This window comes from Mustela lutreola, chromosome 5 (genome assembly GCF_030435805.1).
Source record: "Mustela lutreola isolate mMusLut2 chromosome 5, mMusLut2.pri, whole genome shotgun sequence".
In the NCBI taxonomy this organism is placed as follows: domain Eukaryota; kingdom Metazoa; phylum Chordata; class Mammalia; order Carnivora; family Mustelidae; genus Mustela; species Mustela lutreola.
Window position 1 is genome coordinate 32483366 of NC_081294.1, and position 20966 is coordinate 32504331.

Here is a 20966-nt window from a genome sequence, read left to right on the forward strand (position 1 = left end):
TTTAAGCTGAACTGTTCTTTTTTTCTCATTTTCAAGTCCCTAGACCATATGGGCCCCAACGTTGATGGTCTGTCCCTGTATGGGTGTCAAAACTCAAGGCCCTGGTCATGACTGGTCATGATGATCTCCTTACCACTGCCACAGTGTCTGCTCACTTGAAAATGCTTTTATTTTTAAATTGTGAAATATAGTATATATGTAAAAGAATGTGACTAATATAAACACACAGCTTGAAGGAAGCTAATAAAACAAATACTCATATGTGCCCACTACTCTCCATAGAATTGCCAAAGATTGACTTAAAGGCTCTCATCTATGCCTCTCTGGCCATATCCTCCCCACTCTTACTCCCTAGACAACCACTATCTTCTGTTTTATATTAGTCACTTGTCTTTCTGTATACATTTATCTCATATGTCTTTGTCCCTAAATAAAAGTTTATGATTCAGTTTTGCCTGTTTTTTGGCCATTTATATAAGTCAGTTCTATAGTATACATTCTATGACTTTTGTTCATTCAAAATTATGGTTTTGAAATTTATTCATGCTGATGTAGATGACATTTTTATTGCTGGTTCCAATTCTTTCTTATGAAAATGTCTTGCACATTCTTGAGCATGTGTTCTATGCAGATGAGTTAGAGCTTCTCTAGGGCATACACCTTGTACCTGAATTGCTGCCTTGCAGGTTATGTACAGGTTACACTCTGCTCAGGAAAGTTTCCAAAAAGAATGTGCCATCAATTTATGCCCTATCGGCAGTGTGGAAGGGGGAGCCTGTGCTCCTTATCCTCGCCAACATCTGCATTGCTAGAATTTTCCATTTTGCTTAGGGTCTCAGGGTCTTTGTTCTAGGCTCCTGCTTCTTATGAGCGGTTTCTGTCATCATATACACCTAACCTCCATCTCTACCAGGATTTCCACACAAAATCCACTCATACAGCAACAGTTATGGATTTAGGGAGAGAATACTGAACATCTGAAGGGAATATAGAGGAGAGATTTTCTGTTGCAGTCATGCCAACCCAGTCAACAAAAATGGTTGATGTCTTACATCATAAAATATCTGTCCTTTTAGAACTTCAATAAATCAAAGTTTCTGGTCTCATCCCATTTCAGCTTCTCTGTTCTAAGACCTCTTCTTCTTTTACTCCTTTCCTCCCTTCTTCCCAGAATTCTGAAAATTTCCAACTCAGAACTTCTTACCTATTACTCCCAAATTTGTAAGCCAAAAATTATTAGGATGTTCAGACAGCAGGGTTTTTGTTTACCAAACTTAGCCCTCTTCAGAATGCAGTTTTCATTATAAATAGCAAACAGAATTACAATAGAATAAGTTATATTTAAGAACTACTTTGTCATGGGGGCACTTGGGAGGCTCAGTTTGCTGAGCATCTGATTCTTGATTTTGGCTCAGGTCATGATCTCGTGAGTCATAAGATGGAGCCTTGTGTCGGACTTTGTGTTCAGCAAGGAGTCTGCTTGAGATTCTGTCTCTCTCTCTCTGCTCCCTCCTGCTCTCACTGTCTCTTAAATAAATAAATAAATCTTAAAAAAATACTGTATCATGGAAATGAAAAGTGAAGTTGATCTGAAAAATAATGGTAACTGTCAATTTTTTAATATCTCCTGTGGCACCTGTACTATTTTAGGCAGTTTGTGTAGGTTTTATCCTTATAATATCTTTGGAAGTGAGTAATATTTTACTATTTTATATAGGTAGAAATTGAGGCTCAGAGTACTTTAGCTGATTTGCTTTAAATCACCAAATTAATAAGTAGTAGAATTTGGATTCAATATGTCAGATTTCACAGTTCTTTCTTTTTCTAGCTTATTTTACTCTCCCAATATCTTGTATTTAATTGCTTTACCATCTCTAAATTCTACACAGTGAGTAATATATACTGTAAGATAACCATTGGCCAGAAGGAATAATGTAACATAGGCATATGTAGAAATATTTTTCTTCTCTTCCTAGGAGGATGTGTTGATAATTCTTTCATAATTATAAGAGAGATAATTGCATATATATTTTTGGGGGTCAAATTTAGAGAGTTATAGAGCAGAGAAAATCATGAAAGCATTTCTGACATCGTTGGAAGACAGACATACTGGAAGTCTGCAGTTTCTGAAGAAGAGAAATAATTTAATAACAGCATACCTCTGACATTCATTTCAGCATGACTTGGATTTTGCTTTGACATCGGAAATGTCTTTCCAGTCCCTGAATTTGAAGGTGTTTGTCAGAGGTGGAGGGAAATTATAACCTATTATTGATTGAAGAACGGAGATGTTTTGAGGATCGAGCCTGATCCTCAAAACAGTGAAGTAGAAGTGAAGTAGAAGCACTAGACAGTGAAGTGAAGTAGAAGCACTAGGCAGTGAGTCAGTCATTGAAGAGCTAACCCAGTGTGGAGATTGGGATGGGAAATGCTCTCCACTACTCAGACAGACCTGAGGCCACTGGGTATTCAGCTACCTCTGAGTGGAAGATGGCTTTTGGCTCATTGGCACATAAACATTAGTAAATAAACAGGAAACAGAATTGGTCAGTCCATTTTATAGCCTGTTTCAGTTATTACCATTGTGGTTTGTCCAGAGCAAACCTGGTTTCATGTAGACTAAGCCACTATCTTTGATGCCATGCACTGTCTCTGTTCGCTCATCTTTCTCATACTGCAAGAAAGTCTTGGACACATAAACACATTCCTCCTCTGTGGTTGTTTTGGGAAGGACCACTTTGCTAATTCGGCCTGGAGACTGTTGAAAGACTGTTGTGTTCATTGTCAGCTTATAATGAGTGCAGAGGGGAGTAAAGATGAAGGTGGAGAAAATTCATTACTTCCTGGCTTTTCCTCTATTTAGTCTTGAATGTACTTCATTATATTTTTGGAAAAGAGATCCTATGTACATATCAAGTAAATAACAAAATCGTATTCTTTTTAAAAAAGACTTATTTATTTTAGAGAAAGAGAAGGAGCGCATGAGCAGTGGGGAGGGACAGCAGGAGAGGGAGAGAATCTCAAACAGACTCGCTGCTGAGCACAGAGCTCAGTGTGGGGCTTGATCCCACCACCCTGAGATCATGACCTGAGCTGAAATCGAGAGTCTGATGCTTAGCTGACTGAGCTACCCAGGTGCCTGGCTCTTCTTTCTTTTCTTTTTAAAAAGATTTTATTTATTTATTTGACAGGGAGAGAGAGAGAGAGAGAGAGTACAGAGAGGGGAGGAGCAGAGGGAGAGGGAGAAGCTAACTCCCTGCTGAGCAGGGAGCCTAATGCAGGGCTTAATCCCAGGATCCCTGGATCCTGACCTGAGTCAAAGGCAGCTGCTTAACCAACTGAGCCACCCAGGTGTCCCCTTCTTTTCTTTGTAATAATCTAAAAATGTGGGTACTGTCATTTATATTTTGCAATTGAAAAAAGTTGAGACAAAAAATACTGAAGAATTTACCCACAATCATAGAGTTATAGATAAGAAATATGGAATGTAAACTCAAATATTATGTCTGCAGAAGCCTTGCAGCACAGTCTACTTAAGCGGAGTTAGAATACATATACATTTGATAGGGCTAAGCCAGTAGAGAAAGAAAAATTGAAGCTGTGGGAGAGGGAATAAGCAACCAATTTAATATATCCTTAGAAGTGGTGGGAAGGAACGCAATAGAGATGAGACAGAAATTAGCTTTAGGCAGAGGAAGGACACCTGCTGAAGAAAGGAAGTGAAGAGATGTAAATACGCTTGTGGACTTATTCGCCAGAGTTTAGGAGAGTTCATGTCTGATAATGGGAATGTTTGTAAAGACAGAGGTTAGAATTATTTTCTGAGAGTTAGGAAAGTGGTTCTAAGATTGGGGGACTGAGGTAGGTAAAATATTTGAAATAGATGCTGTAGAGAATGGGAGAGAAATAGAATGGAAATATAGGGATGCTGCACTATACTCCCCTGAGACGGGAAATCATGAGTGGACTTACAGTGGTACTGATCGATTAGCTGTGTGATTTTTCTATCATAGTGTTAAGCAGATTGGCTGCGAGCATTGAAACAGGGTTGGAATTCTGCCAGGAAAACATGATGGCAAAGCATATCTAGGGAAGAGAGTTAAGTCATCGGCGAGAGAGTGGTGGAAGTCATGAACTGTGAGGTCTATCTGAAAAAGAAGGAAGTAAAAATATGAAGGTGGTGAGAGAGAGAGAGAGAGAGAGAGAACTTGTGTCTATAAAGTTGGATAATGGATAATAGAATGAGAATCAAAAGGATAAGAGGTGGCAGAAATGTAGGATGTTTGAATCTGTGATTTCAGAGGAAGGATCAGTTTGGGGGCTTCTAGGTTGGTTGGAGAGAATATTAATTAAGGGTCATTGAAAAAGATCATGTTACCTTGAAAAAGTTGACTTGTAGCTCTGTGTAGAGTAGATGAGAGTAGGAGATGGTGAACTGAAGAGCTAAAGAAGCTTATTTGCATTAATCAAGTATTTGAATTGCAGATTTGAAGAGGAGGGAAAACAGGCTTTTTTTTTTTTTTTTTTTGCATTTAAAAGAAGTTAGATAACTTCTCTTCCTTAAGAGACATAAAAAGTAAATTCTGGGGGCTTCTGGGTGGCTCAGTGGATTAAAGCCTCTGCCTTTGGCTCAGGCATGATCCCGGGGTCTTGGGATCAAGCCCCGCGTGGGGCTCTCTGCTCAGTGGGGAGACTGCTTTCTCTCTGCCTGCCTCTCTGCCTACTTGTGATCTCTGTCAAATAAATAAAATGTTTAAAAAAAAAAGTAAATTCTGTGTCTTTCTAAAACCAAATAGGACTGAAACACTATCTAGTGGTTGCAGATATCTCTGATGGCACTCTTATTAATGTCTTCTTCATAGTCAATAATAGTACATATATTCTCCATCTCAGTTTGTACTGAATTTTTGTCTTTGACTTTTAAACAAACCAATTTCATGATGTAATGAAAATAATGCTCTAACAAAAGATATGAATAAATCTACCTTTTCTTATCTGCTGGCATGTTCTTTGCATGCATGTATAATTTTGAACGTGGGCGGTGATAAAAGTAATACAATATTTTCTGGCATTTTGCTCAATTTTTCTAGTTTTTCTTTTCTGATTCTTCTTTTTTAAAGTAGGCTACATCCCTGGAGCTCAGTGCAGGTCTTGAACTCACAACCCTGAGACCATGACCTGGGCTGAGATCGAGAGTCAGACACTCAACTGACTGAGCCACCCAGGAGCCCCTGAATTTCTTTCTAGTCTTTTTTTGACTGGGGAATATACTTGTATGGTTATAATGAGCAGGATTATCACATGTATACCCACTTTTTCATTTAACATCAGTATTTTTCTTCATAGACATCATTTAAAATGGCTATATGGTAGTCTATCATTTCCATTCCTTTTAGATTATCCATCATTTTAATGGTTCCTGTGCTTATTTATCCTCTGATCTCAAACACAGATGTGGGTATGCTAAGAACACAAATGCTCGTGGAAGGACAGTTACTGATTTGACTATTGGTACAGAGCAGACAATGTGAGAGGGAGTCATCTTGTATGTCTTGTTTTATTTTCATGGTGTTTGACAGTTTTGAGTGAATTAATTGCCAACAACTTAAAAAAGTGTGGGGATTTTTCTGTCAAGATTTCAGATTTTTCTCTTTTCTTAAAAACAGCTAAACTGACAATGCTAGAACTTAAAGCTACATATACTAACTGTAGGATGAATTTGAGTGTTGGTATCCTTTTCTTACAGTGTTGGTGTTCACTTCATCCCCCTGCCTTCCATGGAATCTTCCAACATTTATATGACTTGCCAGCCCTCTTGGGTATTTTATTTTGACACTTGGTCTAGGATAAAATAAGGGATAAATAAATGATTGTCTTGGAGCTCTCACTTCCCTGTTAGCCACATGTGAGTCTCCTGTTGTCTGCTTCAAAATTCTTTTGGGATGGACTTTTCTTCTACTGTCTGTCATAGGGAAAAAAGAATTGCATCTCTGTTCCCATTAGAGGAAAAATCAGGAACCAAGGGCTTTTCAGTTCTCTGTTAGCATAATTTCATTGATTTGCTGACTTCTGGGTTAACTATTGAACATTAAAAGAAAGTGGGAGATGTTTGTACACAGATGTGTTCTGTGAATCACTTGGAATTACCATTATTGATACCCCTCTTAGCAAAGAGTAATTGTGGAATGGACTCTATTCTTTATACTCATATGGGCCTGGTTGTCATGAGAGCCACAGTCATTTTGTGTCAATGAAGAGATTTGTCTTTTTGGAGAAGATTGTTTGAAGAAGTATATATGTTAAAGGATCCATGGCAGAAGATTTTTGGTTATGTCCAAGGCCTTAATTTGGTCATAGCAAACTTTTTCATTTTCTTGACAGGTAAAAATAAATAATGATTTTAATTATGAATTTTACAACAGTACCTGGTCTTATGTAAAGAATACCATGACAGACTATACATCATCCAGTAGCAAAAGCCACCTTTTTGGATCTTCATCTTCTGGATCTTGTCATTCAATACCAAATTACAATGATAACCACAAGAAAAAGGTCAGTATGAAATATTAGTTGACTTTTCTATATTTTACTGTTTAAATATTTCTAACATTAACATTAATTAAAAGTGTGTTTACCAAACAGATCAGATTTCTTTTTTAAATGAGGTTAGTACTATCTTCTTCAAAGAGACAATGTAATATATCTCTTTAAAAGGTAAGATCGTGTTTTGTTACTTCTCTTGGATAATATATTTACTTATACTTTTTGTTTTCTTTTTCTTTCTTCTTCTTGTTCTTGTTCTTGTTCTTCTTCATTTTTTAAAGTAGACTCCATACCTAATGTGGAGCTTGAACTCAGGACCCTGAGATTAAGAGTGAGTGGCATGCTCTGCTCACTGAGCCAGCCAGGCTCCTCTCTACTTTTTATTTTCTTATTAAAGTATTTGTTCTTATTTGAAATTATTGAAAAAGCATTACTTTCAAATCTACTAGTTAAAATTTTCTTTAATTTCTAATTCATAATTACTATACATGGTTATATAAATGTTATATATATTTGAAAAATTCCAATTAATATGTGCTTCCTAAACACTAACACTTAGAAGGTACATAAAACTAAAAGATCTTGGAACACTTTATTACTTTTGAAATACCCCAATTTTTATCTTAGAAATTAAAAGCCTTATTTTTAGATACTTTGTTGTTTTGAGATACTAAAAGTTTTATCTTGGGCAACCTGAACAGTTGAGATAGATTGCACTAGTTGATAGGCACTTAATGCTGGAGAAATTTTCAGGCTGACTGTCATTCCAAATTTGCATATTTTATCTCATTCTTGAAGTCAGTAACTTGATTAATAAATCACAAGGAATAGTGGTTTTATTTGTTTTATGACTAAAAAGCTGACTATGGAGGTAGGAGCTGGATAAGCATTTTATCATCTTTATACTATATTGTTCACAGAAGTGAGGATTTGATTTAAGGTAGATCCATCCTGGATATCATTACAAGACGCTTAGCAAGTCCTCAAAGACCCATTGTATCCACTACTGGGTACTTACCCAAAGAGTACAAACACTAATCCAAAAAGGGAGAGGCACCCCTATGCTTATTGCAACATTATTTACAATAGCTGAATTATGGAAACAGCCCAAGTGTCTATTGATAGGCAAATTGATACAGAAGATGTGGTATATTTATACAATGGAATATTACTCAGCCAGAAAGAAGAATGCAATCTTGCCATTTGCAACAACATGGATAGATTCAGAGAGTATAATGTTCAGTGAAATAAGTCATTCAGAGAAAGACAAATGTCACATGATTTTATTCATATGGGGGAATTTAAGAAAGTGAATGAACAACAATAAAAAAGAGACAAACCAAAAAGCAGACTCTTAATTATGGAAAACAAACTGATGATTACCAGAGAGGAGGTGAGTGGGGAGATGGGCAAAACAGGTGATGGGGATAAAGTGCACTTGCTGTGATGAGGACCGGGTGAGGTATGGAATTGTTGGGTCACTATATTATACATCAGCAACTAATAGAGGACAGTATGTTCATTACATTAAAATAGAAACCCCCCTCATTATGAAGCGAGGGACCCCAGTATGGAATATAAATTACATGGTCACCTTACATATAAGTCATTGTGTACTCCCCAGGAACACACTGTTTTATGTACTTATTTGTGAGATTGTTTGGCAGTTAATGAAGCTGATTCTTTTTTCTAGTTGAGGAGGGCATAACAACTTGGTTTTGAGATCTTAAAGGTCATATATGCAAGAAATTACCATGTTATCACTCAGATATTACTTCTATTTGGTATTCCAAAAGTTCCATAGATTGCTTCAAGGGAGCAGGCCCAGAGAAGACCTCATCATGCATCAAAAATAGAAATTTATATAGTTTGGGTTGGAGGTGGCAGTTAATGGAGACATCGGATAGCTATTCCACTGCCTTTTTATCTCCAACCTAAAACTCTTTCTACTCTCTCTTCTTCCCATAGAGTTATCAGTTGTTGGTTGTCCAGAACTCTGTGGAAGTGGCTCAGTTTATCAATAACAATCCGGAATTTTTACAACTTGCGGAGCCATTCTGGAAGGAGCTCTCCTTCCTTCCCTCTCTGTATGACTACAGTGCCTACCGAAGATTAATCGACCAGTATGGGACACATTATCTGCAGTCTGGGTCCCTAGGAGGAGAGTATAAAGTTCTGTTTTATGTGAACTCAGACAAAATCAAAGAAAGTGGTAAAGTATTAAAAAATTATTAAATAAAAACATTGCAGGAATTTTCATGGGGGTAATGACATGTAGTAAACTTAAACTTTTAGAGCTTTAAAATATGACAAATAGAGATTAAATTGCAAAGGAATCCAGAATGGCAAGAATCCATTATATTCTACTCAAAATCTTTAGGCTCTAAGAAAAAGCCTGCCTACTCTTTTGGAGAGTACCCTGAAATGTGAGATAGTCATTAATGATTATTGGCTATCCTCAGAGGGTGCTGAGTGGGTTTTTGGAATACTCCTTAACCTTTTCCATTTCTCAGCTTAAGTAATATTCTTCAAGGAAAAGCTAATGAGGAATTATATTTCAGAAATCAAAATCTTTTAAAGAAGTATTTTGTTTACCTCTGTTCATTACAATTCACATTCCTTTAAAAGTAATCTGTTCCAGATATCACAAGTTTGCTTACTACATAATTCTTGTAACAATAGCTTAAATTTATCAGAGACCACCCCCCCCCCCTTTTTTTTTTTTTTTTAAATCAGAGCCTTTCTTATGGTAGGCAAGTTACATAGGTTAGCCATGTTCCTCACTACTATCTGGTAAGGTGGACGCTACAATTCCTGTCTTACAGACTGAGAAATGGCGACTCAGGGCTATAGTAAGACTCATCTGAGGGCTTATAGAATGTAAGGTGGTCTACTGGCTCCAAGGTCAGCTGAGCTTTTTCCTTATGCTATAGTGTTGTTAGAGTTCCCTGATTTTTCTTAGAATCAATGCACACCACTGAGTTTGTAATTTTTTGACTTCATAATTAGAGGAGAGTCCTCACTAGGTGTACCAATGTGGGAGGGGAGGGGTGGTGTCTTAGTGTCCATGCCTTCTTTGCAAAGACCTTTTGGCTCTGGTTTCCTAATATTCCATATCAAACCTGCCCCTTTCCAACTTTTTTAAGCTGATACTTACAATTCCTTCTCCATTCCAAATCATCTCTTCAGGGTCTTTCTTTTCAGTCAAGCCTTTTTTACAATTGTGGATGAGAGTGAGACTTACTACATGAATTTAGAGGTCTTGTAACCTTCCCTTGTGGATGAACTACAATATTTTTCTGTTTCCATTGGCTTATTTTTTTTTTTCCATTAAGCTTAATTTTTACCAATTAAGATTTAGCCAGAATTTCAAGTTTTCTATCTTCCCTGCTTGGAAATGAATGTACAAGCACAGGTTTTTGTTTGTTTGTTTGTTTTTGTTTTAGCAACAACAAAGGCAATATTTCTTTGGAAAATTAATACAGCAAATGGTTCGATCTAAACTCAGTTTCACTGCTTCCCCACTCTTTCCCTTAGTACTTAAAAGAAATGATAAGAACTTTTAAAGAATTTCCAAGTTGGTCAAAGTACTATTTTGAGTAAAAATTTTACTCTTGAGCAGTTTCTGTTCTTTCTGAAAGTTCTAATTGAAATATAACCAAAACTGCTGAGTTATAATAATATATGCCCCCTCAATTATTCTGTGAGATATACTGAAGTTATTTTAGTAGATTTAGCAAAATTATATGAGAAAAATATATTTCCACACTTTATTAATTTCTATCCTTCTTAAAAAATGCTTGGCAAAACTCCATTTGATAATGAGTAGAAAATTGTTACATGGTATGGTTATGAGCCAGGGGAAGGAAATGTTGGAAACCAGAGATGGCAAAGATACTAAAATGGAGAGATCGAGGCAGTAGACCTAGGATTTTGGGAATTAATTAGTGTAGAACTAGAACCCAGCATTTGGGGTTTCCAGTAGGTGGATGAGGACAATTACATGCCTACTTTTATTGATTTACTTCATGCCTGAACAGCTGACTGTGGATGGGCAAAAATATCACTCTTTGGGGTGTTCCGTTTCTGTTCCTTCCACTTGAAAATAGGTTTCAGACACATGATGCTTCATTCCTAGATATATGCATGTATCTATTATTTTGTTTAATAACAAAAGTAAAATATTCCTTTTTCTGACCCTTGATCCTTCTGGAGCTCTTGAGTAGATGGCCACCGTAGTAGGACATAACCTCTTATCCCCTTCCTCACACCTGGCTGCATGTTTAAAGGAGTTTTTAACAAATGCAGAAATTAAACACCTTTAAAACATTTCCTTCAGGTCTTCATTCAGAAGATATGAAGAGATGTACTTCCTCAGGTTTTAACATTTTCTTTGCATCATCATCATCGCAAAAATGCAAAACCCTGGAAAATGCCTTAAAATCAGATTCAGGTAAATAAGAAAGGGGGCAATTTGCATTATGAGCTTAAACTCTATCCCTCTTTCTTGAGGCTAATTCCTGACCTCCAAGGGCCTTTGAGATTTTTAACAGGTATTCTATTTTATGTTTTTTATGTATTTGGTTATGTTTGCCTCTGATCTTTCTTTCACGTGTCATGGCAGTGAGACATCATGCAGAGTGAAAAGTTCACTGGGTAGCTCCTGTGCACTGTAAAAAAGTCCTCCATGTACACTACCGTTCTCCCCTAAAATGGCAGTTGGCAATCAAACCTAGAAAAGGACACCAGTAGGAGAAGAATCAGTTCCACTTTGACATGGATGCCCAGGGCACTTTTGGTGCCTGCTGCTGCTGCTGCTGCTGCTGCTGGGAGAGGGAGTGGAGAAAGTGGTCTGCTATTCTTTAAGTGATTGAAATAGGAACTGGAAAAATAAACTGATTTAGATTGTGTCTAGATGCCGTGGTAAGGAACTGGGATTTCATTCTGATGACAAGGGGTGCCGTTATAGGCTTTAATACAGAAAGTGCTTAAATGAAAGATGACAAAGAAAGTTGTAGAGAAAGAAGAGAGACTGAGAAAGGATAATCTGATAGGATAAGAACCAGAAAAGAGGTGCCTGGCCAGCTCCGTCATAGAGCATGCGACTCTTGATTTCAGAGCATGCGTCATTGAGTTTGAGCCCCACATTGGGCATAGAGCCTACTTAGAAAAAAAAAAAAAAGGAAAAATCAAGAAAAATAGGGGAGAAAAAAAGTACGTGGAAAGATAAGTAACATTAAAAATAAAGGAAAAGGAGAGGTCAACAGAGAGAAATTCTAGAGAGAAATGAAGTAAGAAAAGGACTGAAGACTCTTCATTGAATTTGGTGATTACAATGTACTTGCCTTACAATGAAGGGATTCTTAGTGTGGTAGCAATGGATTGAGTGGTACTGGAGCTTAAATTCTCCCAGGGTGATGGCAGAAATTGGGGCAAAGGTGAAGATTGACCAGGTGTCAGGATTCTTACCGAGGAAGCGGGGATTCTTGGGATGTTGGTCGATGACTGCAGAAAGGAGGGAGACAGAGGAGTGAAATCAGGTTTATTTACTGATTCACCTCCTTCATTCATCAACTGTGGATGGAGACTGTGGTTTATGGTGGGATTTGTTCAAGGCATTGGGGTGCAAGCAGCGACATGCCCAAGAGAATATCTATCTTCATGGAGCTGGCATGACAAAGGAGGAAAACAGGTTTTTGAAAGAAATGGAAATATAGTGATCCGGAAATAGAAATGAGAATGTAGACATCCATTATCAGCTGGGCCACTAGAAGCTGCTCACCGATTTTATTTTATTTTGTGTTTAACAAACACATAGCATTTACTATGTGCCCGGCACAATTTTAAGTGATTTACAAAAATTAACCCATATATTCTTCCTATCTGAATTAGGTATTATTCATATTCCCATTACACAGACAGGGACACTGAGTCACAGCAAGGTTGCCCAAGATCGCAGCTGGTAAGCATCAGACTCAAAGACATGACATTTGGCTTCACATTCTGGACTCCTCATTGTCACACCAAGCAGACTGTCTAGGGAAAGAGGGTCAGCTGGCACAGGGAGCTCACTGAGGTGTGGGGAGGGAGGCGACAGGCTTCAGAATAAAATTAAAATTGATTTTTTATACTCTGTAATTTGTAAAAAGGTCTGCCTGTTAAGGCCGTGATTTCTCCAACTTTAGTATACACCGAGATTATCTGAAGAAGCTTGTTAAAAGGCTGATTTTAGGGCTTTCCTCCCAGATGTCATCTCAGAGATGCTGGAGCCCAGAAATGTGGAGTCACTCCACGTGGTTCTGAGTCAGGTCCTGCAGGGACTGGACATTGCCTTCCAAGGACAACTATTGGCATATTAAAAATGGAGCTAACAATGAAGATGAGGAAGTACTCAGTAATTTATTAAAAACATCAAGCGTTAATTTCTGATAAATGTATAGTTTTTGAATTTGAAAAATTTTATGAAATTGCAAAATATAGTTAAAAGAGGTGAACTGAAAATCACTCAAATCTGGTCTGCGAGGTGGGAATATCCAGTCATGACCAGCGTAAAAATCAATGACAAATGGAGAAAAAAATGATCCTGAAATTAAAGGGCACATAAATGCATAAAAAAATTCAATTAAAATTCAGTGCTTAGAATACTTTTCATGTGTTAATGTATACCTGTTAATGAATAGGTTTTTTTTTTTTTGCTTATTGTTAGTATTCCAGATGTAATGAAGTCCTCTTCATCTTATTATGAAAACTTTCCAACATATATAAAGAACATCATATTAAATACCCATATACCCACCTCCTCTATGTAGTGATAATTATGACATTTGGCTGTATATAATGTACATATAATATTTATAATGTGGATTATTTAACAATGTATAAATATTATATATTCAAAATATGTGTAATCTTATTTGAACCATTTGGAAGTAAATTTCATGATGCTTCCATAAAACATTTTTATTTCATTTTTAAAAAGATTTTGTTTATTTTTTTATTTGAAAGAGAGAGAGAGAATGAGCCAGCATGTGTGCTCCTGTGTGTGCAAGCAGGGGGAGGGGCAGAGAGAGTGAGAGAATCCTAAGCTGACTCCACCTTGAACACAGAGCCTGATGCAGGGGTTGGTCCCACAATGCTGAGATTGTGATCTCAGCTGAAACCAAGAGTTGGATGCTCCACCGAGTGAGCCAGCCAGGTGCCCCTTCTTTTTTCCTTTAATAGACATTTTTTTCTTTAGAGTAGTTTTAGGTTTACAGCACAATTGAGCAAAAAGAACAGAGAGTTTCCATTTACGTCAGTTGGAAACTAAGGCCTCCCCACCATCAGCATTCCCCACCACAGTGGAACATTTGTTCTTGTGATCCCCTGTAGTCCATAGCTTACGTTAGCATTCAACCTTGGTGTTGTACATTCTGTGGGTGTGGATGGATGTTTAATGCTGCTTATCCACCAAGTCATATCACACAGAGAAATTTCACTGCTCTACAAGCCTTCCGTGCTTCACCCATGTATTCCTCCCATTCACCACTGCTGACAATCACTGATATTTTTACTGTCTCCATAGTTCGTTCTTTCCAAGAATGTCACAAAGTTGGGTGGGTTGTGTTTTAGTGCTTGATAGAGTTTTCATTTTTATATTCTCCTTTTTGTTTCATTTGTGCATCCCAACTGATTTGTTTGGATTTCTCCTTGCATAGGAAATAAGGACCATGTGATGAAAGGGGACTCATTTGTCAGGGGGGGAAGTCCAAATTTTGTGGCTGGCCTCAGTTCACTGGATCTGAACAACCCTGCTGGAAACAAAAAGCAATACTCTTCCTGGGCAGAATCTGTGACTGGTAGTCCCCAAGTCATAAAACAAAAGGTACGTCCTGCTCTGTTGAAAACAGCACAAAGCAGGCATGTTTCTTCGCACTGGGAAAATGAGATTAAATCAAGGTGGTTAAACAGAGACAGCTGTAATTAGCATTTTCTGTATCCCAGTTATGTTTTGTATAGTAAAATGAATGCATACATAATAATAAGAAACAGAAGCTTCATTATCTTGTATGTCCATATTTCAATTGTAAAGGTTAAATATCTTGTAAATCTCAAGAGAAATTATAACAAAATTTGCATATTAAGCTTTTGACCTAAATTTGATTGTTTTCCTTGGTCTCTAATTCAGAAGAATTATAGATTCTTGCATGAGGAAAGCATTTAGGCTTGTCTACTGTCCCATCAGATTGCCTTTCTTCCTCTGGCCGCGGCACGTGGGCTCTTGGAGACATGTCCGTTAAGTTAAAGCAAATTCGGCTGCCACAATTTTAGGAGGTTTTATTGATGCAGTCAGTTCTCTGATAATGCAACGTATGTGCTCTTAAAAACCAGAGAGCTAGGCGGAATTGCACAGTGAAGAAGAGCCCCTGGCTCATAGGGAAAATGGGGTTAAGGACACAAAACTCGAAAACTTAATTTGTGATACTCATTAAAAGAAAGAAAGAAAGGAAGAAAGAAAGAAGAAAGAAAGAAAAAAAGAAAGGAAGGAAGGAAGAGAGAAAGAAGGAAAGAAAGGAAGGAAGACATCAGTAAAAACAGTGAGAGTTTTACAGGTGTTAAATTGTTAAGGAATGCCTCTACTATGTTATGGTGACACAATTCCTAGAGTAAGACTTGAAGTTGGTTGGGTGACGGCAAGGTTGGAGCCCTGAATTAACTGTGATGCTTCGGAAGGGGAGGGGCCAGATGACAGCGGGTGGTAGCACCAGAAGTGGATGGATGGAACTTAGTACAGGCAGTGACCCGCATGGAGGTCTGATGTCTGTTTGTGTGTGCATATTTTGTACATTCCTATCTTGGGTTGTGTTCCCTTTTTGTGTCCATTTTTCTGAGTTCACCTGGTTTTTCTTGTGGATGAAATTGCATGTAAGAATATACAAAAATATCTCATAGGCTTAGAGTGTTTGCCAATACATCCGTCTCCGATGGAACAAGGTTACACTTTCCTCAAAACATGCTGTAACAGAACTGATTCTCTGATCTGTTCTCTGTCATGGGAATCAAGCAACGTCCCAGGTGAAACTTGACTTGGATACATTTTATAAACCCCCAAATCACAATAACTCCTTGAGCACCCTCCCAAGACCACATGTACCCACTTGCCTCTGAACAAGGGTGAAGGGGGGAGGGTGGTTTTCCCAGGAGGTCTTACCCTAAAGTGCCACCATCAATATTCACAATGACCTATTTCCAATTTTCAATGCCGGTGCCCCAGAACAAATCTTGAAAAATTAGAAATTGTTGATTAGGGAGAAACAGACATTCCTTCCCATTCTCAACTCTGCTCTTCTCCATGATGGACTGTGACTATCATAGGTAGCTGTGCTAATTTACTATAGGTGTATGTCCACGCAATGCCATGCAGTCCATTCTGCCATAATGCAGTGTAAGAGAGCTTGGGCAGAGATGGAAGGATATGTGGCTGAGTCTTTGAGTTACTCTCACATTATCCTCACACTTGCAGGGATGTGCGGCAGAAAGCTTGGACGGACCTTCACAAGCCAGTATATGTATCTTCCCAACTCCATGGTCATTGGCATTCCAATGGCAATGTGAGACTGGCCATGACAAGAGTTCTTATACTGTAGAAACTGGCAAATGCTACCAATTAGAGCATTTTTTTTCTTAGGAGAGCAGATTGTTAAAGCTTAGCCAGCACATGTCTGGTCTCCAAGTTACATTTCATTAGACATACTCAGCACAGAACAATGTCTGTCTGTTTTATTATTTTTATTTTAGTTTTGGGGGTGCAGCAAAGCAAGGTTTATGGAGAGATAGTAAATTTTACTAAATGATAGAGTGCAATGCTCCTGAAGGGGAAGGGGACCTGTAAGGGTTGGCTTGTCCATCTGTTTTAAACTTCTTCAGGGAAGAATAGTCACAGTCTCCATTAAGAGACATGTTAAGTCTCTTAGAGTCAGGGTATTTAATTGTAAATTTATTTGCACTTGCTTCTTCACTGTAATTTAATAGTATTTCCTTTTCTTCTTCCCTCTGCAAGGGTGGAAATGTACTGCCTTCAAAATAATCTTTCAATAACTAGAAAATGAATGTCCTGTTGATTTTGAAAAATTTTATGCAGGATATAAAAAACACTCCTTCTCTATTGACTTCTATTTTTCTTTCTGCCTTACAAAGAAAGTAAAGTGCTTTCTTTTTATTTGAAGAAGAAATAATTAGAATTAACATGAGTGGCTTTTCATTTTATTTTAATGGAGATTGAGCCTGAATGCCAGAAGAAAAATGTCCTTGCCTAAAAACCCGATTACTGACCATGATGTCTTTATCTGTTTAGCTGACACCTTTGTATGAGCTGGTAAAGGAAGTACCCTGTGCCTCGGTGAAAAGACTATACCTGAAGAGAGCTCTTGAGGAATATCTGGATGAATTTGACCCCTGCCATTGCCGACCTTGTCAAAATGGTGGCATTGCCACCATTAAGGGAACACAATGTCAGTGCCATTGCAAACCATATACATTTGGTGTGGCTTGTGAGCAAGGAGTCCTTGTAGGGAATGAAGCAGGTCAGTGTGCTGGATTTTGGCTGGTTATGCTGGACATAGTGAAGAGGGCACCACTCTTTCCATTTGGCTCTTGACATTGTGCTTCTTTGTGCATGGGCATTTTAATTAGTGTCTCCATTCCTATTGCACTTCTGGGTTTGAGCTACTGGGTCAAGGCTCCCTGCTGTCTTTGTTTTCCTTTTTTTTTTTTTTTTTTTAAGATTTGTTTATTTATTTGAGAGAGAGAGAGCAAGAAAGCGTGCACACAATGGGGGAAGGGGTGGGAGAGGGAGAGAGAGAGCATCTTAAGCAGACTCCCTGCTGAGCATGGAGCCTGATGCCAGGCTCGATCTTACGACCATGTGATCATGATCTTAGCTGAACTTAAGAGTTGGACCTTCAATAAGTGAGCCACCCAGGTGCCCCTCTGTTTTCCTCTCTTAATTAATAGATCCACCATGCCCTCCATTCTTCATTCTCCATTGGAATAGATTAATGCCTAAAACACCTCTCTCCTTCCATAGTCATCTCATTAAGGTTTTGTCATAACGTAGGTCTGTGGAGCTGGTATATGCAAAGCTTAACCTTTCTGATGGCAAGCTCTTTGAAATATCTCTTTTTATTTTGTTTTATGTTCCATCAGTCAATTATTCACAAACACTTTTGACTATACGCTGAATGCACCCAACTGAATGGTACTTTAAGTATTTTAGTACAGAACTATGTGAGGTTGACTTTATGAGTAGACAAAGTATGAGATAATTTTGCATTTATTTATATGTCTTTCTCTTCCAGGAAGATCATTTCTTAAGGTCAGAACTGTGATTCCTTTTTTTATTCCCAGGGCCCAACAGGGCTTAATCTATAGAAGGCACTTAATACACGTTTGTCGAATGAATGAGTACACGACTAAACTATGGTTGCTTACAACAAGCATCAAGAAGGCATCCTTGCCTCCAGTTCTCTTCCCAAGTGGCCTGTCTGGTCAATTGAAATTCCACCTCTTTGATTTCATTACTTTGGCGCTTGGATTTCCCGTTATTCGGTAAAATGGAAGCTCCCCCTGATGGTCAGGGTTGGAGTAGCAATCATAATATATTAAGCTATAAATTACCCCCATTAATATGCTCAGCAGACTACTTTATTAACTCAATTTCTAATTATGGAAGAAAGCTCATGGGAAAATATTACCAAATTAGTTTAGTTCTGTTTAGTTTTTTTGTAGAAATACCTAAGGAACAGTAAACACATCCATCTATCACCAGGAAGTAATACTTCGGGGGTGTAGTTTCTGAGATCAGTTTCTACCTAGGAAAGCCAAATTCTTAGAATATAATGCAAGTTCTCTCTTGCCTTCCCTGAGGAATATGATGGGGGAAAATTGTAAAACCACTGTTAGTGGTCAGTCGACCCTGAGTTGGAGGGTGGCCAGGCTGGGCTGAGCAAGTGCCTTCAGACTGAAGGACGTTGATAGGAAGCAAATATGTTTCTCCTGCTTAGACACTTCCTCATTAAACAGGGCCAGCTCTGAGGGTGGCATTCGGGAATACCCAGCGGACTATGTTCTTCTCATGTCTTGTCACTGCATTTGCAATAGAAAAGTTCCCCGTAGGAACTACTGTAATGAGAGGAGCCTGGACTCTGCCGTAAGGCCATGCTGCTGTTTGGATGTGGCTCTTGGCAGCCATTATGGCACTGGGCGTGGCATTTGACCACCTTGTCTTAGATTCCACATCTATCAACTGAGAATGGTGACAGACCCCCCTGCCCATTTGGATTCATTCTGATGAGAAGTAAATGAATGGTAGAATATATGTAAAAGTGCTCTGAGACAGTTGCAAAATAATAAACAAATTTAACATATTATTGCAAGAAGTTCGTTAGTGCAGCCTTACCTGGACAAACCTTGTCGGTGTGCAGAGACATTCTGGTCCTTGTAGAAGACCTGAATGAAGTGAAGGCAGCGAGTGCCCGGACTGCCCCCTCCCCCAGTAACTGCCAGAGCAGGAAGCTCAGCACTAAACTCTGGAATCTTCCTCTCTGTTGCTTTCTGAACAACCTCTCTCTTACCTTACAGGAGGGGTGGATGGGGGTTGGAGTTGTTGGTCCTCTTGGAGCTCCTGTGTTCAGGGGAAGAAAACAAGGAGCCGAGAATGCAATAACCCACCTCCCAGAGAGGGCGGGAAATCCTGTATTGGAGAACCCTCGGAAAGCGGCCCCTGCGAGGATGAGGAGCTGCAGCATTTACGGTAATGGTGGCCAGATCTCCTGGAAACTGCAAAGAATATGGTGCTCTCTGCAGTAAGCCTGGGATGCATGACTGCCGCTATTAAAAGATTTAGAAGTTAAATGCCAATTTTTATCAGTGACTACCTTGTCCTTAGCAGTGGGGTCATTTGATGGAGGAAGCCATGTGTGGCCAACTAGCATTTGTGTGTTTCAAATTCTCCCTATACAGACATTACAAAAGGCTGGGTAACTTAGAGGCCATCTAGCCAAGGGGATCTGAGCAGCTCTGGCATCAAGCAGATCTGCCACATACTTGCTGGGTGACCTTGGGCGAGTTACTTGCTGCATCTCTAAAATAAGTATAATCATTGAAGGTAAAACAATGGCAGGATATTGTCAGAATTCAATGATATTCAGCACAGAAAATGATTAGCACAGTGCCTGGCACATGGTAAGCATTCATTAATAGTTGTATTACTTTTCAGATCTACCAATCCTATTCATTCATTCATTCATTCATGATTAAGCATAAAGCCAGATGTTTGAGACGGCTAACATGTAGACAGATTAGCCCAGTTGTCTGACTCCAACTTCTCATTTGCCAGGACCTTGCAAAAGCAATCTCAAAATGCTTAGTTGATGAATTATACCCATTGGGTCAGAATTCTTCAGGCCACACCTTACTGTTTTATAGCATCTTTACTAACCTCTTTTGATCAGGGATTGGCCAAACGTTCTAGTAAGATAATTTGAAAGTCATGTGAGTTGAAGAAAGTTGTAAGATAGCTGGATATCTGGTAGAAGCATAGGGAGGTGGGATGCCTTTCTTTCTAGGTGTTTGGTGCTTCATAAACCAGCAATAATAAATATCTCATGACCAGGAGGCTGGTGAGCGTATGGAATTATGGTAGGAGGAGAAGTTGCCTTTCGGGCCATTCTCTGGGAAGATGAGGGTCTCTATTGGAGGGGGTCTCTGTTGGAGGGAAAGGAGCATCCTTAGGAAGGCATTGAAGGAATTCCTGCTCTCCTTGGTGCTCAGAGGGGAGATCTCCTCCTGTTTGGTACAAAGATGAAAATTATGATCAATACTTCACATGTCTGAGTTTTCTCAGAATATGGCAAGAGTGTAAGGAACTCACAGGTGAGAAGGAGGCAGTACTCGCAGGCTATTTGTCATGCTTTCCCTCAGATTTCATATCTCTGGAGTGGGGGTACTACTGGTGGTATGCTGGCTTCAGGGGCACTACGGAAAATTGTTGTTTAATGATGGATATCACTGTGATTATTATTATTTTGAGCTTCCTCTGAAGATGGCTTGTGGGAGGTAGAACGAGCATGACTTTAGGAGCCTGACTGACAACAGTGTGAATGCAGCCTTGATATTTATGACTTTATAACCTTGGACAAGTCATTCAAACTTTCTGAGACTTTGTTTTCTTCACATACCTGCTAGCATTACCATGAATATGAATTGAGAAAATGCACATTTGTAGAGCGACTGCCAAGGTGCTCAGCACATAGTAAATGCTCAATCAAAACTAGCTATTATTTTTCCATTACCGTTCTCACCGGATCACTGTTATTACCTTATTTTTGATACAGAATTAATTCTGTGTGGCATCTCAGAGCCAGACAGCAGGAGAAAAAGTAGGT

The 20966-nt window shown here is 38.7% G+C and overlaps 1 protein-coding gene across 1 annotated transcript in view; it reads left to right on the plus strand.

The window, feature by feature from the left end:
- C7 (complement C7) overlaps positions 1-20966 on the plus strand; it is a 52284-nt gene that overhangs the window by 15020 nt on the left and 16298 nt on the right. Inside the window, exons 7-12 of the mRNA XM_059173880.1 lie at positions 6382-6552; positions 8512-8755; positions 10883-10996; positions 14241-14407; positions 16877-17105; positions 19162-19333. Coding sequence (XP_059029863.1) covers positions 6382-6552; positions 8512-8755; positions 10883-10996; positions 14241-14407; positions 16877-17105; positions 19162-19333 — 1097 coding nt within the window. The remainder of the gene's footprint in view (positions 1-6381; positions 6553-8511; positions 8756-10882; positions 10997-14240; positions 14408-16876; positions 17106-19161; positions 19334-20966) is intronic.